Source organism: Camelus dromedarius, chromosome 10 (assembly GCF_036321535.1).
Source record: "Camelus dromedarius isolate mCamDro1 chromosome 10, mCamDro1.pat, whole genome shotgun sequence".
NCBI classification, from domain to species: domain Eukaryota; kingdom Metazoa; phylum Chordata; class Mammalia; order Artiodactyla; family Camelidae; genus Camelus; species Camelus dromedarius.
The window spans coordinates 32,617,853-32,644,819 of NC_087445.1; the positions used below are offsets into that span (position 1 = coordinate 32,617,853).

General features: G+C 33.8%; 1 protein-coding gene across 3 annotated transcripts in view; it reads left to right on the top strand.

Moving 5' to 3' along the window:
• RFX3 (regulatory factor X3) overlaps nucleotides 1-26,967 on the top strand; it is a 277,032-nt gene that overhangs the window by 196,095 nt on the left and 53,970 nt on the right. For 2 of the 3 annotated variants that reach the window (XM_064490242.1, XM_031449782.2), the window contains 4 exons: nucleotides 1,315-1,389; nucleotides 9,681-9,862; nucleotides 13,203-13,322; nucleotides 25,239-25,360. In XM_064490242.1, the coding sequence (XP_064346312.1) occupies nucleotides 1,315-1,389; nucleotides 9,681-9,862; nucleotides 13,203-13,322; nucleotides 25,239-25,360 (499 nt within the window). The remainder of the gene's footprint in view (nucleotides 1-1,314; nucleotides 1,390-9,680; nucleotides 9,863-13,202; nucleotides 13,323-25,238; nucleotides 25,361-26,967) is intronic. The other variant, XM_031449784.2, reaches the window with a different exon arrangement.

The following is a 26,967-nucleotide window of genomic DNA, read 5'->3' on the forward strand; positions in this document are numbered from 1 at the left end:
TAATTTCTCATCTAACATTCTCTATATTATATTTTATTAACTCTAAGGAAGAAGAACCAGTAACTTGGGGAAATAACACAAAATAAAATTAAAGCTACTAACTCCCAAGAAAATTATATTTAATGTTGATATAATTGAGACTGAACATTCTGTATATAAAGTATTCCACCATAAAGAAGTTGGAAACTTGATAGAAAAATAAAGACTTTCTCTGCTATGGATTTTGCCGTCTATCTTTTGTTTTTGGTGGGAGGAGGCAGTATGTTAAAATTTCAAAGCATCATTAATTTCCATAGCCAATGTAAAGTAAGTTAACTTCACCTGAAAGCATGAAATTTTTTATAACTACTTATATGGAATTGTTGATTTGATCAGAGTGGCAAAATTTAAAAAATGATTTTTTTCTTACATCATGTGATTTTTTAATTTAACTTTGGTTAACATTGTTAATAGAATCCAGTAATCAAATACAGGGTGTTCAGAACCTGATTTTACAGTATGTGCTGTAGTGCTGCGAGCTGAGAGATATCTTTAAATATGAAGTTATCAAGAGCACATCTCATTTATTATTGGCACCAGCTACTTAGTTAAGGTGTTATGGTTGCTCATGGTACACTGAGATTACATGGAACAAGATGGTTTCTGTGGTTTTTCCATTTTCTTTGTTGGCTCTGAATTATTTTCTCTTCTCCACTCCATTTCTGCTATCATTTCTAATAGCTCTGTCTCACCACCACATCCTGAAGTATATGTAGGGCCATGATTACATCTTAATGTTTGTGTGTTGACCTCCACTTCCAAATTTTAATACAGGATTAAGAGAGGGATGGTAGATTTAGTAGCTTTTGAACATTAATGAAGGTGTCTTTGCACATTTTCATTAAAATAAACACAAAATCTGCAATATTTTTCTTTTTGACAGAATAGAACAAATATTAAATACTCTTTAGGTGGGAGACTATTTAGAAAGAGAGTGGTTACTATCCCACATCTTGAACTATGAAAGTCGAGAATGTTTTCTCATAACTAGAGAAATCCACTGGGGTTCCTGCTCCTCAGGTCTCCATTCTGATTATAATTACAGAATATTCAAAAAGGTTTGCTTTTGTGATCGAGCTTATTGTTAGTGTGGCTATTTTTATGTTATTCTCTGGGGGTGGGGGGAGGATGGGGGAAATACACATTTAGGGAGAGCTAGTCATTAGCCACCATTGAAGAAGAAATTGAACTTTAAAGAATCTATCAAAAATTCTCTGGTGAGCCTTTTATTACTATCTTGTCTTGAGCCCTTTTTTTAATGACATCTATTATCAGATTGAAATGGCGATTGAGACGCTGCAAAAGTCTGACGGTCTGTCCACTCACAGAAGCTCTCTTCTCAACAGCCATGTAAGTTGCCTCTTCTTCATGTAAACTAATCTCTTGCTTGTTCTGCATGTGTTGCTTGCTTCTAAAGGCTTGTTTTATTTATTTATTTATTTATTTTGCTTCTTAACCTTCCTTTCTCAGTCCCTTATGATCTCTGTATCACTTAATGACAATTTTGTGCATTGGAGTATCTAAAAGTAGAGCCCCCAGTATACTTCTTTACTAGGTTTTTGTACTGTTTTGGTACAGATATAACATTTCTAAGTGAGTAACAAGCTGCCAATTATTTGTAAAAAGTAACTGTTGATTTAAAATTTTCTAGTGGGGTATTTATTTACTGCAAAGCAAATGCTTGTAATTTGCATCATTATGTCTGAGACAGAGGTGATCATGTCTCTTTGTATGACCAATAATATTCTTTAAGTGAAAAAAAGATTAACACCAAACCCAGTGATGAACTGTTCGAAATGATTTATTTACCAGTCAGACTATATAAGATGAGCAGGAAACAGCTACCTAGGTGACTGACCTCAGATCCTAAGACCTAAAGAAAAATGAATCTGGGCCAAAAGAAGAAGTGAGGCCCTAAAAAAGCCATAAATTGCTAGTAATTGAGATAAAAAAGAATTATTATTACTATTTCTTAAAGCTTTTAGCTGTTATCAGATGCAGCATCACTATAGCACTGGTAAGTGTAAGACGAGTCATGACAGTTTTGAGAAATTCTAAACATTTTCATCAAATGTTCAAATTTTGGGGAACCAATGAAAATGCTGACTAAAAATTTTGTTATGATTTCTGAGTATATGGGAAAAAGTAAATAGACCTATGGCTTAAATCTGTTCAGACAGATCTTTTGCTAAATTAATGTCAGTAACAATATAGTAATAGTTTTCCTTCCCAACTGACAATATATGCTTAAATTCAGAGATAAATTATTATGATTTTTAATTCTTCCTCATATTTTGTGACTGAAAAGTCCAAAATGGGATCACCCAAGTGAAATAGAACACCATTATTTTTTCAATAAACCTTAAGCCTTTAGCTTACAAGAAATACTTTCACTATGCTTTTAAAATATGTGAATTTTCAAACATTCAAATTTTATATTCCAACATAACACTAAATACTTCCTTATGTTATTACATATTTACTTTTAAATGAAGTAGTTTGTCTTATTTCTTTTTCAAAGGGAAGTATCGTGGCAAATAAAAACAGGTTAGCCAACTTGGAGAATGACTACAATATTGGTGAAAATTATAGATTATAAATTCTAAAATAATATATATTTTGGCCTTTCTTTTGAAAGTTTAAGAAATATAATTTTTCCCCTTTCTGAAAATTTGTATGCAATATGTCAATCTTTTATATGTTTCATAAGTATATTCCTGCTGTGTTAGCATGAGTCTGTGGTTATGTGTAAAGGCTGATTTAATATATATTATTAGGATGTATTATTTCGGGGAGGGAATGATGATCATGGTGTTTGTGTTTTGAAAATGGCAGGTGAAAATGTTGTTCATTTTTAGTCAAAAATGTGCAGGGATATAAGAAAAAGAAAACCCTAAGTTTCCAGTTACATTTTTTGAACTTTCAAACTTCTAAAAAGTTGTTCTTTGATATTCAATTCACATCTCATTTTCATCTGGGATGTATAGTTTAGTGAAATATGAGATATGTTTAATTTTAACTTGAGTTACTCATCTTAATTAGTATTTTTATGAATGATAATGCAGCTATAAGAACAAGTTTCTATATATTTTCATTTGTTGATTTGCTTGAAATTTTTCAAATATGTTAGTGGTTTTTGAAATTGTTATTCTCTTGTAGAATTCATGAAGTAATATTTAATGTTAATGAATGTGTGAATTAAACTGTATAAACAACAGATAAATGTTTGTTACTCTATGGCTTTGTACTTTTTATTACTAGCATGGCAACTCTTCCGTACTGTTTACAGCTGCCCGGGGCGTTTCAATATATAGAAAGAGTTGGCATAAATAAATGTTGCTAAAGCAGTGGTGATCTTTCGTTGGATGTCCTCTGAACAATTAAGTATTTAAAAACAACACATTTATCAAATCTTTAGAAACACAAATGATTCTATAGATGGTTATAAATGGTGGAGAAGGGAAGAGTGTTTCTGCTGACCTGCTAGGTTTTGTTTCTACCTGAACACGTAAGAAGATCCTGCTGCCTTTCTGTTCTTGGAAAGTTAGTGTTGCTCTTAATTTTTGTTAGATTTATCCAAACAATTAAAATAAGCTACTACATGCATTCCAATAGATGATCATATGTTAAACGTATTTTAAATTCTGTTAACCTACTTGGTGATTTTCAACTGTGTAGAAAAAATTTAGCGGAGAGTTTTTTTTTTCCCCAAAATATGGCTAATATTTTAAATGTTAATAAACTCTCAGTTACCTTTATCCCTTACTATAAAAGCTATAATATAGAATTATTTGAGGTTTGTGGGATTCTTTGAAGTGGACAGGAATTCAACTTTATGATGATAGTTCTTTATCAATTTCTACAAAGAATCAGTTTCATTTGGAAAAATTTAGGAGAAATATCGATAATTTTGTCCCATACTTACTAGTTTCTAAAGAGGGATCTTAATTATGATTTGTGAGCTGAAAGTCTATTGTCCTTCCATTTTGCAATATGGAATAGAATGGATTTCCTATTTTTCTTTATATATTTGATTATTCACAATAATTCAGAAAATTCTTGTTGGGGGCAAATCAAATAAATAATCCCCTACCAGTATAGTCAAACTTGATTGCTTGTTTTTCGCCTCTCTTTCTACTTCTTAGAAGATGGAGTGAGGTATTAAATTTATACCTCTTTTTCAGCACATTCTTAAGAGTATTTTATGCAGCTGCTCTATTTTTTTTTCATCATAATCATGCTGTTATCAACCAGATCAAAATGCATGTATAACTTGTTAATTTCATACCCAATACAGTACCTCACCTGTGACTGAGGACAGTTGCACTGATTGCCATGTTCTAGTCTATTAACAATATTAACATAATGACACTTTTTTCAGTGGTAGCATCATATGGGCAGACAATTAAATATTTATAGATGAGTGAAAATTCCAAGACAGTGAAGATTTTATGTTTTGTCCACTGATGCATCCTTGGTGCCTAGAACAGTGCCTGGTACATAGTAGATGCTCACTAAATATTTGCTAAATGAATAAATGTAAGAACAAGTAATAGAAGGGAATGGACCTTATCTTACCATCAGTATTCTCAGTACCTTGCCAGTCATGTGTGCGTTTGTGGACTCATACGTGCATTCTTTCTTATCAAGTATGCTTCAATAGGTGTATGTGTGAATATTTTACATAGACAGTGATCTTCTTCCTGCACACCATTTGAGTGAAAGAATATATGGTCAGTATCTCAATTCCTCATGTGCACCCTTTAGGTTTTTTTCAGATTTTTATTTAAATATTTTTATTTTAAACTTTCAGGCATGTGATGATGCTGTGGGTAAATGATGAGTCTGCCTAAATCAGATTAAAATATCTTAATTCTCTTCTTGCAGACTTAAGTTTATTTTATACTCCTTCTGTTATAATTAATATAAATTAGCATTTAATGATTTGATTGTGTCCAATTTGGGATATTTCAGACTATAAATTTGAATCCAGAAATTTTCTTAAATTAATTGTTCCCAATTTCACATAATGAGCTTTAGCATGTGCATTTTTAAAATTCCACTTAAAGTATATAAAAAGCTTTAGGCATTTATTTTATATACTTTTCACAATCCAGCAAATGATTACTTCATGATTTTTTGCTGGTTTTAGCTACTGAAATATATTTGGCTCAAAACAAAATCTTGTTTTTAATGCTCACTTTCTCTTGACTTCGCTGTGTTGTAAATATAAGTTATGACAGAAATAAGTCCTGTCAAAATGCATATTACCAGTGAACTTAAAATTAATCCTAATGGATAATCCATCTGGGAAAAAAATGCCAAATGTTACATTTAGATGTTAATTGGGGAAACGCAATATGTATTATTTTTTAATTTGTCAATCAGTGTTTCCCTTTGGGAAAAATAGGAACTGTTCATTTTCCTTAATCTACCCTGATTAATACAGATTAAATGCAAAGGTTGAAAGAAGCAATTATCTTGGTTTCCACCATTATGTGAATTTATGTTAGTTCATTTGTAGAATAATCAGATTTTAAAGATAAAGGTTAAAAGTTCCTATAGTATTTTATGGGCTTTTAAAATCATAAATATAAACACATATTTTATAAGATATTTTATAAGATAGTAAAAGAAATAGCAATAGTTCTAAATTCCTGACTGTTAAAGAGTTTGAATTATAGTGTCCAATTACGTTTTATTAAACACAAAACCCAAGGAAACAATATATCTTACAACAGGCATGAACTTCCCTCAGGCAGCACGTGGAGTATAACGCCTTCAGGTTACACTTAACTGTGAAGTTTCTCTTGTAATAAAAATTAATCCTTCCTTATACCATGTTTTAGACTCAAAGATCTAATATACAATTTCATGACTGTGTCAAAACTCAAAGGTTAAATACTGGCATGTAGAGTGCAGATTCTAATCCCCAGTGAAATCTCGAAATCTTATCTAGTTGCTCCTAAACCAGTTTCCCCTTCCATAGTGAGTTTCTAGGAGCACTGCCCCTAGGTGGTACAGTTGTTGCCAGGCTTCCTAGCGGGAACAGTCACAGGCTGCAGCACAGCCACCTCCATCCTTCAGGGCTTTTACCTGCACTTGACCTCCTTCTGCTCTTCCAAAGGGACCTCTAGGCTTCTGGCAAGGAATAAAAATTCCTCCTCCTACAAATAAGGGACAGGGAACGAAGTGTAGCTTTGTTACTGTGAAAGATAGTCACCAGAATACCCACAGACCCACTCCTGTGGAATTTTTCAGACCAACTAATGATTTTATTTTATATACATAATGAAATATATACACATATGTGTATGTGTCTACACACACGTATATATTACAAATAAACTAAGATTTTTAAAAACTAGATTAGAAATAAAGGAAAATCTTTTAAAATGTAAAAACTATGTAATAAGAACAATCAGTTTGCAAAACAGCCAGTCCAGAGTGGCTGACTTGCTTGGCTACTTGAGAGGATCTCATAGCCAATCCAATAAAAGCTTCATTTTCTCCAAGTTATTTACTGGGGGCTTGAGGAATATTATTTATGCTTTTGAGTATTTTAAGCCAACTTCTGCTTATATATTATCTCCCTATTTGTGTGGAAAGTTTTCTTTGATTAAGAAAGTCTAACATTTTTATATATGTAAACAAATCTTTGGACTAAAAATATTTTATAATTGAACTTTAATATTTGTGGAAGTTTTCACTTTTACAAAAGCCAATTTATGATAGTACCCTTGAAGTGTTTTATTTTGGATTTGCTTTTTCAAATTGTTTTCTAAGTTTTTTTAATGCAAGACAACTTACCTGATCTTGAAATATTAATAAACGCTCATTTTTAGATATTTGCCTTTACTTTTAAGTAATTAAATTTTGCAAGGAGACTAGTAAATAGTTTACAGGCAGTTTACAGAAATTTTTAATTTTGTATCTGATTCATTAAACAGTATTTTCATTTACTTTATATCTTATTAAAAAGTATTTTACATCAGATCTATTTTTATTGTTTGTATAATTTGGTTACAAAGTTTATATTATAAAACTGATTATTTTTCCACTTCTGAAAGAAATACCCTCCAAACGAACGTTTCCTTTATAGATGTGTGTTCTGTTCATTAGCAAATAAAAAATATTTGATTTTTTTTATGGGTTTTTATTTTTTGTTAAGAAACCATACCATTTTGGCTTTGACAGTATGCTTTATTATATGAGGATACATAGATACACTTATAGACATGTCTTTGGCATTTTTAAGTGACTGGCATTGTGTGTTCCATGCTTCTGGATGTGGGTACTTCATTAGTTCAGTTGCAAAATATTACTATTTTTCAAAAAAAAATTACAGTTTTTATATGTTTGCCCCCTTTTTGGTGTTTTCTTTATACTTCTTGATCTCACGGAATTAAATTCCTCAAAGAATATTCCTATGTTCTTATATATTTAGAATACCAATGGAAGGTATTCTATGCACCTTTATTATATGTACACAAAGCAAGAGCCAGCACTTTTGTTCAATACGGTTCACTAGAGCTCTCCTAATACCATTCAAGTGAAGAAACAATGGATCTCCCAGTCATCTTACTGAGGCACAAGGATGAAATAGGTGAGGCAGGTTTGATTTGCCACGTTTTATGTGTCGTCTTCCTCAGTTGTGTTCAGTCACAATCAACAAAGTCTTAAAATCTAAAAAGGAACGCTGAAGAGACATACTGACCCACTGTTGAAGGCAGAATACTAGTCTGAGCCTTAATAACTGGATTTCCCAATCAGTTTACCTCATTTCATTATACTAAATAAATATGTATAAGTGAACTTACTGAGTCATGTGGAATACTCAGAAATCGTGTGAGTGCCTCTGGAAAACCTGTTTACTGACAATAAGGTTACAGATCATTCATATCAAAAGAATTCTTTTCGACCTGTAATTTTTTTGGCTATTATGAAAGTGAACTTTTTTTGCAATCTTTAAGAAATTTTATAGGGGAAGGTCGTATATGTTACAGAGACAATAGATATATATACATGTATGTATCCATATGCATATGTGGTTCATAGAGAACTTCAAGGTTCCCTGACCAGAATGCTACTTTAATTCTTATTTTTAAAAGTACTCTGTCTTATAGACTTGGTGGCTATATTTTCTAAGCCTACATCAGTATGGGTATGACATAAGTTTAATTACATAAATATCATGTAGGAATATTTGAAATTAAAATATTTCTGAAAAATCCAGTTGTCACAAAGGCAATAATTCTAAAAATCTTTTTAATGGATTTTCTTATTAAGAGTCTGAAAGTGTGGGCTCTAAATTTGATCAGAAATCTTAAAATATGTAAGCAAAATGGAGAAATGCTATAATTTGAGTGTCCATATTATCATTTTTGGTATATGATTATAAATTCCTGGAGGAAGGGGTGAGACACATTCATTTTTTCATCTCTACATGCCTAGCACATTGCCTGGCTCATGGTTGATACTCTGTAAGGGAATTCTCTGGCTTCCATAACATATTTGACTTGAATTGCATGTGGAATTCTATATTGGAAATTCTATGTGGAAAATTGGTGAAGACAGGTAACGTGTCCTATTTGCTGCTTTTGTGGAAATAACAACTGGTATGCGAGTAATCAGAAAACATGTATTGGAAACCAGATGAAGCACTAAGACACTGTATGGCGTTAAGAAAGTCATTGAAATCTATTTCAGTTCTCCTTTGGCAAATAAATAATGAACAAGTTGATAATTTGATTTTGTTAATGTTGAAACTCAGTAATATATAGCTAAACTAGATTTTCTAAAAATTTCTTGCACATTCTAACATTAAAGATTATTTTTAAAAAATACACACAGGACCACATAAAACTTTAAAATGTAAACTGAGAAAACATTGCTATACCGACTACCATTGTAGTGTGTCTTCCATAATTATGAGAAAACATAGCTTTGAGGTAAGGAAGACTCAAATGATTGTAATAAATGATTCCTTTTCATCATACATAATTTATTTTTTACCAGTGGGTAGGAAATGACGGGTTTTTTCCTTTCTGGAGAGGAAATGACTGGGTTTTTTTCCTTTCTGCTTACAGAAATTGCCCCAATAGATAATACCATTATTTTATTACCTTACATAAGTAAATTAGATAAGTAAGTCAGAATTCTATGAAAATGAATAGAATCTTAATATAAAAACTCATACAAGGCAGCCTGCTCTTCATGTGTTGTAACACACCAACACTAAAGGCATATTATGTGTCATGCCACCAGGCTTGGGAACATGTTTTGTTCTGTAGCAATTGTAAGTTATATTTATAAGCAGTTAATGGAATGATTTGAATTCCTTGAAGAAGTATTTGTCCCCAAATTGCAGTCTGTGCAAGGGAAACTGGTATGTCTCTATACATGCTTGAAGGTTTGAAGGAGTGGACATGGTCTGAGGTCATAAGTGTTTTTCAGCTTTTTACGCTTCCGAACATTTTCAAAGTCAGATTACACAGGCCTCAGAATTACAACAGGTTACCTATTACATGGCTTGAGGAAGATCTTCTGAGTATCTCTGTGTACTGTATTTGCAGTGTCTTACAAACATTTTGGCGAATTATATGGTTTCTCTGTGTTTGCCCTGTCTTCATTTATACTAGCTCCAGTGGCTGTTGGACAATTACGAGACAGCAGAAGGAGTGAGCCTTCCCAGAAGCACTCTGTACAACCACTACCTACGACACTGTCAGGAACACAAACTGGACCCAGTCAATGCTGCTTCTTTTGGAAAACTAATAAGGTCAATTTTTATGGGGCTACGAACGAGGAGATTGGGAACTAGGTTAGTACTGAAAAATAAGATCATAAACTAGTCTCTCTTTTCTAAACTATATTGTTTGGGCAAAAGTACATGATTACAGATAATATATTAAAAAATAAAGATTTAACTTGATTTATAAATTCCCCCGGGGAAGGGAAAGGTCATTATTCACTGAAAACTGCCAGTACAGAACAATGGGTTGTCGTAAACATTAATGTAGTAAAGCTTTGAAAGAAAAGCTGATTCTCAAAATCATATAGAAATGAGTAGACCAAACTATTAATGCAAGATTTATATTTGATGCTTTAAAAATTAGTATATATCACTATCTTCTCCTTTGGAAAATAGCCATAATAAAGATGACATATAAAGTGACATAGTAAGTGGAAAACTATGTATCTCTTGACTTGCAAAATTACACTGAAATGTCTTTTATAAATAATTTCTGTCTGGCTAGAGTAAGAAATTAAAACTGAGTTTTTCTTTTCATTTCTGGAGACCAGTTAAAAATCATTTGAACTTGCACCTGATGACTCTTAATTTCTCTTTTTCCTTCCTTTGGAAATAGATATGAGTATTTTTGCTTATCAAAAGATGATGAAAATAATGCTTAGAACTGTAGAGCTTCATTTTTGCCTTTCTATAATTTTTGCAGGTTATCATAACATAAATATTTTAAGTAGCTGAACAGAATGATATGGATGTTTTTGATTTCCTAAATCTTATAAAATCCATTTTTTAAAATATACAAATAAAGATGCTATACGGTATATAACATTAGATGATATGCCTTTAATGAGTTATAGGTCACAAATTCATAGTGTTCTAGTAAGGAGTTTTTAATATTCTTAGTAAAATAAACAGAACCTTAGTAATTGACTTCATTATACATTTATATAAAAAATAAATTTGTCAGTTTTATGAGATTTACAAGGTCTATATGTATTCAAAGTGTGAATTATTTTTGTTGCATTTTAAGTGATTGTACAGCTTTCAGATCGCTGGAGGTTCAGTTGTCTCACAAATAAATTTTCTTCTACCTGTACTTCAAAAGATAGTATATTTTAAACTAAAGAATATGATCGTTTATTCAGACTAAAGGAACTAGCTTCCACTCCCTTGAAAAAAGCTTTTTGTTTCTCTAGTATTTTTTTTTTTTTGAGAACCACGAAAATCATTATTTAGGGACCTAACCTACTATCTCCTGGCTGATGGCTCAGTAGTTATGCATACCGTGCCAATATTTTGAATCTCTGGGCTTTATTCAACAGTCTAATAGCTGTATTGTTGTGCCTCTTTTGTTACTGAAAGGGATTTCGATGGACCCTATTTTGAGGCTCCATTCAAACCCTGAAACACATCTTTAAAATAGAAAGGGACAAAATTGGGGTTGTTTGGGTTTGTGAATGAGTGGAATCCATGCGCTATGCTCTATAAGCACATACTGCAATATTGCAGCTTTTACTTTCTGATGTTCTTTTCTTCCTCTCTCACTACGTAACAATTCTGTTCCTTTTGAAATTGTACTTAGTGTTTGTAATTAGAGATGGAAAGCAATGCCTAGAAGAATAAGGAGAAAAGAAATCCTGCGGAGAAAGTTTAAACAAGAGCTGTGTTACAAAGAGAGCAGAACTCTAATGTAGAAAAACTGGCAGTGGTTGGCAGGGGTGGAGTGCCAGAGATTGATTCTACCCCTCACCCGGGGAACAGAAAGAAAATCAGTGCACATCAGGAGGCACACGAACTCGGATAATTTTTTTCTAAGCAAACTATATGTGGAACTGTTATTTATCCATCAATAAAATTATCTGGTGAATTTATTCAAACCAGAACCAGACCTTTTCTCCAGTTGCTGGAGCTAAGTAAAAGATAAGTAGAATCACCATGTTTCTCAACCAAGGCAAATCAGAAGGTACTTTTTGTTAAAGTCCATCTCCAAATTAAGTTTAAACAAAGAAGACCATGGGACACACTGAACTCACCCAATTATCTTCAATGGAATAGAAAGAACTACCTGTTGATTTATAGGAAACTGAAAAGAAACTAGACACTTGATCTATGTTGGGGTCTCACAAGAGATGTCATTTTGCGCTGTAGCTTTGTTACTGGCTACTCCCTCCTGTTCTCCAGTTTGTATGGGAGAACACTACTAATTGAGTTTGTCGTATTTTTTTGGTTTTGTTTTTTGCTCTATTCTGCAGTGGATTTTGGAGACAAGATCTAATGTCTGTAAATGGAAGGCATTAAGTTTTCATACTGGTTTATTTTGCTGAAACTATGTAGGTATTCAGATAACTTACTTTTTTTTTTAACTAGCAGTATCATTTACATAAGATTTTAAAGTCTTCTCAAATATATAGCATTTGTCTAATATATATGGTTTTCGATCTTGGAAGTGAAATTCTGTTTTATTTTTATATAAAATATTGAATCCACACTCCACTTGCATTTCTTTTTGTAAGTGAAAGAAAAAAATTGGATAGAGCACTGATGTCTTGCTATATATAGACTTGTGAAAAACTACTATTTTCTCTTTGCAAAAATTTACATATTTAAAAAGTTATTTTTGCAAGAATTTGCAAATTTCATTCAGAGTAAAACTGTGTCATTTTTAATAACAAATATGGTCTTTCTCATGAACATGAGGAAATTGTGACTTTTTTTTTTTAATCCAGGTGGAAATTTGCCATTTTCACAGAGAAGTTTCCCCATGTCTGTTGTGACACATCTTATTCAGCCTGCAAAACTGATATGACTCCATAAAAACAGAGACTAATAAAATATGTTTCAAAATCAGTCAATTAAATGCCTACATCTTTTTAGGTTTCAAAATATTAAATAATAGACTTCACAACATCTTGTATCAATGAGATTATCTTCATCATCCCTGCAGTAATAGAACTAGAGAATGCAGAACTTATCCAAGGCAGTAGAATTAAGGCTGTTTTTCCTCTTTGTTCTGTATAACTACTTTATAATAAATTCCTAATTAGTGTGCAACCTTTTATCCAGTTAATGAATATCCGTTAATGTAATCTTCTAAATTACAGTTAACATATAAATTTGAAAATAAAATGTAACTTAAATGGAACAAATGGACTCTGATTAACATTTAAACAAGAGTTTATAAGGAAAGATTTTTCTTAGGGCCTTGAACTGATTGATTCAGAATCTTATTTTGATTCTTCAAATGTAGCCACCACAAAAAATACACAGGTGTCCAGAACAGGTAAATCATAAATATATAACATTAATATATTGTTTTTGCCTAATTTTTCTAAATGTGGAGTTAAATGGACGTCCTACATAATTAATATTGACTTAACTGGCTTTTTGTGTCTCTGTTGTTTTTTTTATGAAGAGGAAACTCCAAGTACCATTATTATGGGATTCGTGTCAAGCCAGATTCCCCTCTTAATCGTCTGCAAGAAGACATGCAGTATATGGCTATGAGGCAACAACCCATGCAGCAGAAACAAAGGTAGACTCTGGAATTATCACTGACATGTCAAAGCTTTGTGTTTGTTTAGATGTTCCGTTTCCTTTTTTCTGAACAAATAGAACAAATACCTAAGTGTGCAAGAATGTCACTATTGTTGATATGCTTTCACTATGGACAGTTCTCAAATATGATTTAGAATTTCATTCATTTTATTTTCCAAATCTTTTTAAATTACTTATCAGACAGCCTGTTTGGCCCCCTTAAGTAAATAAGACATTCCAAACTATTCAGACAAGGAAGCTAAATGCAAAACATAAGGCACATTTGGAGAAATTTGTTCCAGTATTCATGAGCTTCTTACTTGCTACTCTGCACATCCTTCAAGTCATTTGTGGTTTTTTTTGACAGTATAAATGCTTGCAGAATGTTTGGGACTTCTTACATTTTCTTTGACTCCAACTTTCATAGACATAGAATTGTAGACATTAGAGCTATAAGAGACCTCAAGCATTCATGAATGGATGGATGGATGGATGGATGGATGGATGAATAGAATCGTAGATCTTAGAATTGAAAAATACCTCAATCTAGTCTGGCCCCTCAGCCTTGTGGCAGTCAAAGCATTCAGACCCCTGTTTTTTCAGATAAATCCCACAGAGGTTAAATGATTTTCACAAGCCCATAATGCTGCTACATAGCCGAGGGCCTTCTGGTCTCATGTGACTTACAGCACAGTTTGGAGTAAATAAAGTGAAAAATCTTTCCCTCTTTACCAGTATAGCTCAGCCATGACAGTATGTATGAGTTTTCTTTTCAATTGTGCATGCAGAATTAGGTAGGAGAGAGGAGGCCTGCACATAGGTAGTCAGATGGTCTGCCTCATTCTGCCTAACCATTGATCTGGGGTGATTAGGTGCCTTGGCGAGGTCTCCTCCACATCCATACTAGCTTAGTCTGAAGCATTAATTCTGAGTCACTGCTAGAGAGAAAATATATCACACAGTAGTTCTTTATCTATTTAGACAGCAAGCACCGATTGAGTCTCTACTGTGTGCTAGGCCCTGTGTGCAATGACAAGATCCAGTCCTTACCTTTGAGCAGTTAAGAAATTAGAAGAGGAGGCACATAGGAATTTTTTTTAGGTAATACAACATAAGAAGTTCTAAAATAAAGCCTTGATCAAGGAACTATTGTAACACAGAGGAATTTTCAGCCAAGTCTGAGAAAGAGAGGATTGGGAAGTTTCTTGGAGAAAGTGCTATTTGAGTAGGGACGCAGGGGGATCAAAAAGAGAGAAACAGAAGGGCAGAAGAAATAATGTAAACAAAATCACTGAGGGGTAAAGTCCAGGATGTCTGCGGTGAGTGCACTGTGACTTGGTGAGGCTGATACTGCAGGAGGGGAATTGTAAAGAAAATTGGGTACTTTAGTGGGAGATGAGCTTTAAAAAGTAGTTTGGATCATAGATTAAGGGGTTTGGTTGTAATATGAAGCTAATGAGTTTCTTCTTTGTGCAGAACATAACTTAGAAGCTATGCAGGGCTTCAAAGGCTTGCTTCAAAGCAAAACAATGATACTCAAATTTTTCCTAGAGAGGTTACTTTTTGATTTGGGGCAAGACAGTGGGGAGAGGTTGGAAGTAAAGACACTTGTTAAGTGGATTTAACACAGTTGTAACTTCTAGTGCAAGTGTTGGAGATTAAAGAGTCAGTTCAAGATTGGCTGGTACATAAAGGTATCTTAAGGGGTTTTAGATTTTATTTTGTAGATTCTCTACCTTATTTTTTAAATTGCAGATTCCTAGTTTTTGAGGTATAGTCAGTGAAATATATTAAGAAGGGCTCTGAAAGAAATAATAAAAAATCATAAAATAGTCCCTTATATGTTTGGAGATAGAGTTTGTGTGAGTTGGAATAAACTGTTACTGTCTTGGTTATAATTATTGTTTCCACCTGTTAGTGGCAACTCATAGCTTTTACTTTCTCATGTGGTCTCTGCACTCATGCACAGTAGCACGACACATTGGAGATGATGGTGCAATAAAGAAAAACAAGGTTTGATTCAAAAGTAACACATACTCAAACTTAAATATGAACAAAACCTTGATAAATTGCACCTAAGCTGAAGCCGCCTCCTTCCTGTGATTTCACTGCAAAGAATCCTAGCAAATTTTCATGGAAATAGAAGCCTTCAAGGGACTTTTTTTATAAAAAGCCTGGGTTAAGTAAGCAAGACCAAGGACTTAAAAGATTTCCTTATGAAACAGATTTCAGAGCTATAAAGGTTAATGAGCCATGAAAACCGTGCAATCTCAGTCTAGCAGTAATTGCTTTTAGAATTAGATATAATGTGGTTGTATTTAAGAAATGATATAAAATTCTCAGTAATATTCATAAATTGTACTGAGTTTAGTTTCTTATGGTGTTTGCTTTCTTATGAAATAAGAATGTTAGATGCTAGTTATCAGAGAAATGCAAATCAAAACTACAGTGAGGTATAACCTTCTACCGGTCAGAATGGCCGTCATTAAAAAGTCCACAGATGATAAATGCTGGAGAAGATGTGGAGGAAATGGAACCCTCCTACACTGTTGAATGAGAAAATAAATTGGTGCAGCCACTATGGAGAACAGTATGGAGGTTTCTTAAAAAATTAAAAGTAGAGTTACCATATGAGTTCCAGCAATTCCATTCCTAGGCATATATTCAGAAAAGACGAAAACTCTAATTCAAAAAGATACATGTAGTCCAATGTTCATAGCAGCACTGTTTACAATAGCCAAGACATGGAAGCAACTAAGTGTCCATCAACAGGTGAATGGGTAAGGATGGAATGGAATATTACTCAGTCATAAAAAGTGGAATATTGCCATTTGCAGCAACATGGGTAGACCTAGAGATTATCATACCAACTGAAGTAAATCAGACAGAGAAAGACAAATACTATAATATCACTTATATATGGAATATTAAAAAATGATGCAGTTGAACTTATTTACAAAACAAGAACAGATTCACAGACATAGAAAACAAACTAACGGTTACTAAAGGGGAGGGCAGGGCAGGGGTGGGAGGGATAAACTGGGAGTTTGGGATTAACGTATACATGCTACTATATAGAACAGATAAACAGCAAAGACTTACTATATAGTACAGGGAATTGTATTCAATATCTTATAATTTATAATGGAAAAGAATCTGAAAAAGAATATTTACATACATATACACACACACACATACAGAAATAATATATATACACATGTATATAACTGAATTACTGCTATATACCTAAAACTAACAGCAACCTTATAAATTACTGCTATATACCTAAAACTAACAGCAACCTTATAAACCTTATAAGGTTTATCAACCTTATAAACCTTATAATATTATAAATCAACCTTGATTTATAATATTATATATAATATTATATAAATATAAATATTTATAATTTATACTTCAATTAAAAAAAAAGACTATTAGTGAACTAAAGAAGTAGTGAAACTTCTTTAGTAGTGAAACTTCCTTTAATTTGTTGGAGTTTTTTTAATGGTACAAGTTTTGGATTACGGACAGTTGCTCTTGGAGTGGTGTCTTGCTAACTGCTCACATTGTTAGTGTTATCTAGGTCACCAACCCCTCATTGGGATTAGGAGGACAGAGAGACGTTGCTATTATCTCTCTGAAGATTGTATCAACTGGCAACATTGATAGGGTTTAAATGAAGCCAGTTACCCCATTGGGAGGAAACACCTGGACCAAAGAGAAAGCGTTTCTCTGAGTCTGGATGCAAGGTTTAATAGTATTTGTTGAAAACAATGGGAAAAGGACTTACTGAATCATTTGTTTTGTAGTTTACAGAATAACCAAAACGCAAATGATTTTACTGGATATACTAAATTCACTCAAGAAGAGACTGCCATTCTCTTGTTAAAATACAAGTGGCATTTGAAAGGTTTAAAATACTTCACAGCAGCTACTAGTATTTAATATTCCAGAATATTCAAATGTTTAAATGCCTCGAGGCTTTCTGTGTGCATCTGTATGTGCACATCTTCCATGGAACATGCTTCATCTATTCCTCTTGTAAGAAAATTCAGGTATATGCAGTGATTATTTTATCAAAGAAAAGTCATGTTTTAGAGCTCAATTTGTACATTTTTCCTGGTAAGTTTGGCATCTTTGTAGTTGCAGCATTAATAATGATTATTGTTTTGCATAGCTTTATAATTTTCACAACTCCTTTACATATGGTATGTCATTTGAAGATTTGATAGGGTAGTAAAGGAAAATTTCCACTTATCTGCAAATCACATTCCCCGCTACACCACCATATGGGAGCATCGCCATCCATGAGCCTGAAAATAAATGGAAATAGCTTCTGATTGAAAAACAGATGTCACAGAGCCCATAGTTTAGCTTAATTGAAAAGATGAAGCCGTCCTCGAGTCATTTACCTAAAATAAAGGAGCAGATGAGAGCTCACTTGATTCACAGGCAGTCATGAGCTATAACAGCTGGCAAAGGAAATAGAAGTAGACAAGGGTCTTCAATTCACTTTTGGGTTATTCAGCACAGCAGTCTCTGCGCATTCAGTGGAGGGACAAATAGACCTGGGCGCTCCAGTAAGCCCTGTAAGCACCACTGTAGTTACTGGAATCTAGTCTTAACACATTGTGGTAACTGGCATGTCAATGACATGACAGGTCATCAAGAAGAGGGTAAGTGTCCTGGTTAAGGAAGTGGGAGAGTTTGTAATCGTTGTTTTCTAGTATCTTCTGCGGAAAATATTTCATGTGAAAATAACTTCTGCACTTAAATGAGGTAATCTTCAGCTTTCAAGGATATTCACTCCTGGACTAACGGCTAACTTTCTAGTTAAGACAATATATTAGGTTACTACACAGCAAAAAGGAGATGAGTAATTTTTGGCTCTACAAACTAAGTAAAAATGTTAGCTGCTGTTTAATATTTAAAAGAAGCACATGTAGAACGTTGGCACATCTATTTTAGTTATTCTTCCAAGGCCTAGTAGCAAAAGTGGTAGAATAGAGCCGAGTGCTTTTGACAGTGTGCTTGGCTGGGTTTGATCCCGGTAGCCATTCTCAAAATATTAATCTGTATTTATCATGCCTTCAACAAATACATAAAAATCAATGGTTGGATATAGAAATATGTCCATCACATCTAAAATAGAATTCACAGAATCACAGAAAGTTAGAACTGGAAGGAAGAGATCACCTAGTGCAACTCATCCTCTTGATGAGAAAACTGAAGTCCATACAGTGTGGATATCTTATCCACGATCATACAGCGACCAGGTCAAGAACCCCATCCTCTTGTCTTTGCTCTTAGAAGAATTCCATCCTTAAAGAGGTAGTGTAACCCAAACAGACACACATACATGTATTAAAATTTTTGCATATGAAATAAAGGGAAAAAAAATCACACGAGTATGTCCCAAATAAGTGAGGAAATGTGCCACTTCCTGCATCTTTGGTCTCTTCACAGGAATTGGATTTTGTGAAAGAAGGAACTTTGTAGCACTGAGGGAAGGGAAATAGAGACCAGTTGGAAAGATGGTACAGCAAGGCTAGTTTTGCTTTGGCTGTAGACAGATGTGAAAGCAGGTTTGTTCCTAAGTGGTAAGGACAAGAACCTTTGTCATTAGAAGACCTTTATTAATATAGATTTCACAGTCTAGTGGAAAGAACCCTATGTTTAAAGTTGGGAAATAAGGATTTGATTACAGGCTGCTTTGGCATTTCTGCAGTGTGTGTGATTGAGCCTCATCACTGAACCTCAGTTTCTTCATCTGCAAAATGGAAATTAGTAACAGACTGCTTCAAAGATTATTTTAAAGTTCAAGTGGAAAAAAGTATACAAAGGGCTTTATAATTGGAAACATTCAAGAGTTAGATAAATAATAATTATTACACTATATGCACTAGAGAAAAATATTACTTTAAGAATAAAGCTGTTTGGGAGAAGAATGAAGTCTGACAGTTGGGCAAGTTTGGCTTCCATTTCTTTATAACTCTAGGCCAGTGGTTTTCAACTGTGATTGATGTTAACGGTTTACAGTTCCTTTCCCTGACTGAATTCCCTGGGGTCATTACGAAGCTAAGCATCTAGGGCTGGGAAACTACTCTGAGGCAGCTAAGAGCGGCAGGAGTCTAGTGGGAAGATGATCAGATGTCAGTGCATTTGGCTTTTGGAGACAGATAAGGAATCTTGTCACTTAATGTTCACTGTGTATTTAATGTTCACTGTGCTGCCTCAGCAAGTCCCTGATGTGAATATATTTTCCAATGAAGATATGAGAGTCATAAACAATTGCAATTCAGTAATTGTTAAGTATAGTAATTCATCTAAAGTTTGTTAATATTACCAGTCACCACTTAACCTTCTGATGAACATTTATTGAACTTGTGGAATGTTCTTCAATAAGCTCTTTATATGCAAGATCTCATTTGTCAATTGTATTGTTATTTACTGGTAAGGAAACTGAGGCTCATTTAATTTTGCTTTGTGTTGGAAGCTCACTAATTTATTTTTTCCTAGATAGAGTCTTAGATGCCTTTTGTTGTTGTTGCTGTCTTGGCATCAGGTGGAGTCAGGTTGTCATTCTCCAAATAAAGGAAGAGTCGGGGCACCCCTCTAGAATCAGTTTAACAGAAAGGAGCACTGTAAGAATACAAGAAGTATCATAAAAGTGTCACAAATATTTATAACAAGAATATATCATCAGTTCTATACAATTAACCCTAAATTACCTGTGTGAGGAGGACTTAATGGAGAAATTCATGAGATAAGGCAATCTTATCTGCCTCTTTCAACATTGCATCCTCAGTGCCTAGGGGAGCACTGAGCACATTGTTCTTTGTGAAATGAATGAGTGATTTGTAGTTTTTATTTTAACCAACAACATCAACCTCTTCCCTTCTCTACCTCTCCCACATTTCCTACTAAAACTGCTGCAATTAATAAGACTACCCCATTTGAATTTAATTTTTTCTCCTTTTGTTGCTCAATTATAGATGAAGAGCTAATGTGGAGACAATACTGTGAGAGGCACCAACAAAGATTGAAGAGACGTAATAACTAACATTAACCAGCAGGGTTGATGTTCCAAGTCGTTTAGATACAGACATACTCAGTGTGACATCAAGGAGTCCATTACTATTCTGAAAGAATGGCACTCTTAACATTCATTGTTTTCTTCTAATCTGTCCATGTTTATAACATTTGGGTTATTTCAGGCTCAAATCATCTAAAAATTTTCTGGGACAATTTTTCCAAAGAAAATCTCAAGATTCCAGTAGAAAAGTTCAGCCTTTTGCCCTGACTATGAGCTCAGCATTTAGATTTATTCATGTAAATCAAATGATTGTGTACTTTCTAGTTATAATAATGACTCTCTATGCCTATACAGCTCAGATTTTGTATCTTGCATGTGCATTTTTCACCTGATTCAAAGGTACCTTTCCAAATGTTTCATTTAGTCTGTTGAAAATCCTTCCAACTGGTGCTGTTCATTGAATGTGATAGTAAATACATACCATTCTTTGCCTTCCATTGGACTCCTTCAGTGTCTGTATGTGTGAGATTACTGATAGAATTAGATACCATTTTACAGTAGAGTTACAGCTGTCCAAGTTCTAAATAACAGCTATGACTAACCCCATGGGGGAAGATTCCTAATCATTTTCCAAGTTTTCTGTGTTAGTGACAGGTGTCATGCATACGCACAGCTATTAAAGCATTAGAGCTTCTTTGATTTCTTAATCGTTAACAACTTTAGCTTTGATTGCCTATGGAGTTGCAAGCTGTTAAAATTATCATTTGCTCTTACTAATTTTGAAACCAAGAGCTGTTTCTTCATTTGATGCAGTACAGGTCCTTCTCAGAGCACACACAACTCAAGAGCACTGAGGCTCTACTCTAAGAAAAACCTAATCCAAATTAATGCATTTGTAAGATAAATGGGGCTAGGAGGAGAGAATATTCTTAAATACTGAAGAGTTCAGTTTTTTTTAAAAGATTCAACCAAGAGTTTTTTTTCAGTAGAAAGTGTATCTGCTTTTTACTATTCAGTATTTAAATAGTGATTACTTTATAAAGAAGGTAGAAAGACAGGAAACCTGAAAGCTATGTTTCATTGCTAAAAGGTCAGTTGAAATTCAACCAGAGTTAAGATAATGTTGGATGATCACATAAATCACTGGAAAAATTCTGTTCATACAGAGCCTTTTCAAAACCATGCCCCTACAGTGCTTTACCCATAGTAAATGCTCAATAAATATTTGTTAAAAAGATTTGATGTATGTTAAGTTCAATTGATGGTATCATAAAACTGAAATATGTTACCTTGAGCATTCATTCATTCATTCATTCATTCATTCATTCATTCATTCTCTACCATCCATTCAGGGTTAGTTTTTTACATTCCAAATGTAGTTTATTGGAAAAGATTGGAAAGTGACAACTTACTTTATTAAAAAAAAAATGACTTTTCTCTAATGTTATTGTTGTACTTCTACAGCATTGGGCTGAAGTAACTTATTATTGGGCCAAGAAGCTTCTGGGGACTAGTTCTGTGCAGGCTACTTAAGAAACATATGAGAAGCTAGTTAAAATAATCAGTTCCTAAGCCCCATTCTCAAAGATTTTGTTCAGTAGATCTAGGGAGAGCCTAGTGTTTGAATTTTTTTAAAGCTACCCAGATACTGATATACAATTAGGTTTGAAAACCTAATATATCTATAACTGTTTCATTCAAGAAGTATTAGTTACCACAAATATTTGTTTAGCCTATTTTTAATGTATGCTACTTGACTTCCTGTTAAACTCCCCCCTTCTCTGGGAAGACCCGACCCTCTGAAGTGATGGCAGGATAGGATGTTTTCCTTAGACAGGACATCAGGAAAATGAACATCTAGCTTTCCTCAGTTCACTATTTCTAATTTCTTGGAATTCCTTTGAACTACCAGTCCAATGCCAGGCAATACACTGGATATGCCACTACATGGTGTATTACTTAAAGCAGGAAAAGCAAAAGTCAGCACTACCTGGAACCTCTCTGATACTTACAGGTCCACAATAATACTGTTCTTGTATATGAGCCATATCCCTCGCCCTTTCTGATGTCATTCTTTATGTCACAACCCTCCACCCCCAGATTTGTCTCCACACCTTTTCTAAGAAGATACAACATAAGATTCTGGCTTACAGAGGTCCTATTGACCAGACAAGCAAGAATGGATACACATGGTGCATCTTTGTCCAATCCATTCAACCCACTATTCACTTTGTGGCTAGAATAAAACCTCTCATTTCCCAGTTCTGACTGTATTTTCTTTTTTTTTTTTTTTCTTTACCTGTCCTATATAAGATTTGTTCTTAAGTACTGACCTGCATGATTTCTTCTGTATTTATCAACTTGCTTCCTTTTTGTCTACAAGCCCATCTTCATGTATTTTCCATCTCCTCTGTAATAGAATGTACCTCTAATCAGTCCTTCTCATTCAATATCATTATTATTAAGCATAATCATACATTAATTATAATGCATTGTGACTTTGAGTGCTTATTAAAAATATGTCTTTCCTTTGGAACTTCCACTGTCTACCTCTTTCTAAGGAAACAGATAATTTTGTTAAATACAGGCTTGCTAAGCACTATGTACAAGTAAATTGTGACATTACGTCTGTCCTCTGAAAACTTATAGTCTAAGATAAATATATGTCATTTCCTTTTATGGTTAAATTCCACTTGTTCTTGATATCTGTGCCTAGTAAGCATCTGTAGTGTACTGGATGCCGTGCAGGACAAAAAAAATCTGATAAAGCACAGCTGGGCAAAGTCTAATAATTTCTCTCTGATCCTATACTGAACGTTCATGTAATTGAAGTCTATAGGAAATAGTTCCACTTTTCTCTTCTCCAGAGTAAATAATTCAAATCCCTTTAACTCTTTTTGTTTATTAACTCCATGACTCTTCAAACTCCATTAACATAAATGAAGGAACATGGTTAAACAATTTTAGCCTATTTTATTAGTAATATAAAATTTCCTAGCTGGAAAAGGAAGGCTAAAATCAAATGAAACCTGGAATAACTCAATGAAGACAAAAACTTCCCTCAGTATACTCCCTAAAGATAAAATCACTCTAGCCTTCTAGAAGAATGGTTAGCAACTGCTCCCCCACACAAGTCCTTAAAGTACTTGCCTCACAAAAGTTGTGGGATTTTTGGGGGTTGTGGGGTTTTGTTGTTGTTGTTGTTGTTGTTTGCCTCTCTAAGATGATTCTGTAAGGAGGAAAACAAATCAGAAAAGCAGGTATTATAAATGACACCTCTAGAACATTACAACACTACCCCTTCTGTCATCTCGTGGTTTGGCCCCAATTGAAAAGCACTTTCACGTGTTTTTTTCCACGAAATAAAAGAACGGGTTTGAGGTCTTTTATATCATTAGAAAATAACAACCAGCATTTTGGTGGTGTGGGGTCATTGCTAAAGCAGTAACAAGAATGAAGTGTTTTGTACCCTTTCACCTTGTTCATCATCTGACTTTATTTTTACTTTTTATAGTTCTTTGTGAGCTACTGTCACGTAAGAGTACATCTAAATGTCATTATGAGAGACTTTGTAGCTTTTCATGGAAGTTTTATTTATCTAGGGTATAATTAATAACATTTAAAATAGAGTCATTTCCTCAAGCAACCTGGACATTAGTTTATGCGATGTTTCTCTGGGTCTGTTCGTTTCATATCTGTTGTCGGATATGAAATATGTCGGATATGTCAGGCATCTTTGAGTAGATCTTGTTCGTCTACTAGGGACATTGTTATTCACAGTAACTTCTTAAGAATGATGCAGTTGACTTACAGTGTCAGCGTAAGAGTCAAGTATCTGGATGGTGAGCATATTAGGGGGTTCTGTTTATAAATATGATTAGAAATGGGAAAAGATGATAGAACAAACTGTAAAGTGAATGATGATATCTCTGGGTAATAAGCTTGTTGCAGATTTTTAATTTTTTTCTCACACTTATTTGTTTTCCTGAATTTCTAAAATGAAAAAAAAATATGAAATCTTAGAAAAAGAAGAAATTATCACTGCTGCTTATTTCTTATTTGGTATTTGCTTATCCTAGGAGATTTACCCAGGCATTTTTCGTATGTGATATTTCTCTCCCAGTCTTCCCTTCTTGCCCGTGCTGCTGAAACATATTTTCTGTTTTAGCAGTGTGGAAAGTTCTTGAGTTTGTGTGACTAGGACTTAAAGATAAAACACATAACTATATCTGACTTTGATTCTTTTTATTTTTAAAATGTGATAACCTAGGTTTGAGGGTGGCTTTTTGCGTGCATTTTGCTGCAAGCCAATGCTTATGGTCCTTATATTTGCAGATGTGGCTAGGAGTCAAGGGAGTTGAATGTGCTGAGATGCATGGAAGGCTTTAGGTGATATTAATAACAATATGGTAGAGTGTGTCGGCTGAATCATATTTAATTAAATGAAAGCCACCCATTAACATTTCTCAGGCCCGAGCTCCTAGATCTTGATCCAGGTTTAAATCCCATTGTTTTAAAATGTTTATCCCTTGATCCATTGGCCATGAAAAGTTACATTCAAACTGTGCATTATAACTATAATCATGGAGATCTTTGCCACTGCTTTCCAAAGAAATATCTCATAAATCTTTCATTCTTGGCTAAATTTCTGGATTTTCAACATGGTTCCCCTTCTAAGCCCCTCTGCTTCTTTCTTCGTTTTACAATTGAAAAAATGTCTTCATCCTAACTTTATGAGACTGTCAAGGAGAAAATCCTACAGCTATCATGAGACATTAAAGAAGACAGAATAAAACTGAATGCCTTGGGAGTTTCGTGTAGTGCAAAAAAAGCAAGGAATAATTTGGTTTGTTTTTTCCCATCTAATATTTTTAGGTACAAGCCTATGCAGAAAGTGGATGGGGTTGCAGATGGTTTCACAGGAAGTGGTCAACAGACAGGCACATCTGTTGAGCAAACTGTAATTGCCCAAAGTCAACATCATCAACAGTTTTTAGGTATGTTAAGGTGTAATGCATATTAGTTGCTATTAGGATTTTGAAAACAAGAGAACAACAATAGTGTTTTCTCCAAGTTGCAATGTCTATTACAGATGTTAATTATAGTTTTTTTGTGTGTGCTGAAACTATGCACATTGTATTAGTTCTAGTTCATTTCTACTTCCTTGTGTTCACTTGAGCTTATTTTTAAAAATCTCAAGCAATGTAGAACTTTTAAATGCATATGAATTGAAGCCTCATTGCTATGAAATTGCTTTCTGGAATTTGTATTAACTGGGCACTTTTGATCAAAATTGTGTTGTGTTTACCTGCAGTAATAACTTCAAGTGCCAAAAGGAATTCTCATTTCCTGTGTATAAAGTTGCATATGCATATACTCTCAGATTAGAAAAAAATTATTATAATCTTTTAAAAAGTAATTTATTCTTTTAACTTGATCACAGTACTTCCTTTTTTGTAATTTTGTAGATACTATATGTTTCTCGTTATTTAAAGAGTTAGGAAGTGGAACTTGAACATTTTGCATATTTCTGTCATAGATGAAGGTGCGAAAATGGCACTTTAAATGACGATTCTTCTAGAGTTGAACATGCATAGTTTCTGTACAACAGATCGAGATAGCCAGAAGCTATCAGCCAGAGTGTGTGTGTATGTGTCTGTGTGTGTGTATATGTGTCTATGTGCCCTCTCTGACAAAGACAACTAGAATGTACTCTCAGGTCAGAATGGCTACTGAAGTTGAAAACATGTCAGTGTTCCCAAGCTAGGGTCCTCAAGTATATTCTTGTAGATCCTTGAGCTCTTGACAGGAATTTTTATTTTTTTTATTTTGTGTTTTTATTTCAATTATAATCTTTAAAAAGAGCATATTCTGCATTATCTGGAAGACTAGAACAAATACTGTTCTGCAGTTTTAGTTTCCACATTGGTATTTGAATTTATGATAAGGCTGGCACCAAAGTGTATTGCATTAATTGTCCAGAGCTAATGAGAAAGGAACAGAGAGAGACTTACTATGTAAATTACGCCTTCATCCCAAGGGGAGGCTAAATGATGTCCCAGTGCTCTGTGTGGAGGAAAGTTTCACAGCTCATTTGAATATAGAAGCGTAATGGGAGAACCAGCCACCATGACGTACGTGTTAGTATAGGCCTGTCAGACTCAAAAGATCCCGCGCTGCAGCAGTCAATACCATATTCATGTTGCAAGAGGTAATTTAGTTACAGGACAACAGGATCCTCTGTCATATCAAATGAATGTTGTTAAGTTTAATGTTATTTTTGGAATTTTCTTTGTACTCATTTTATAGCTCTTTTGGTTTATGATTATCTGAGAGAAATGAGCATAATGAGCTTAAAGTTAGATGTATTTTATGTACTTAAGTAATATAATGATAAAAATACCCCAAATTGATACTGGCCAGGTCAAGATATTTTTATTTTAATAGGGGCCTTATATTGAGAGACACCATGCTGTGTTATTTCCAGTATAACCATAGTGAAAATTTAGTTTCCTTAAAATTTTTTCAAGTATTCCCTCTATCCTTCTGTGCTGCTACTGCTGCTGCTTAGTTTTGTTTGTAAGATACTAATAAGAAAAGTTCT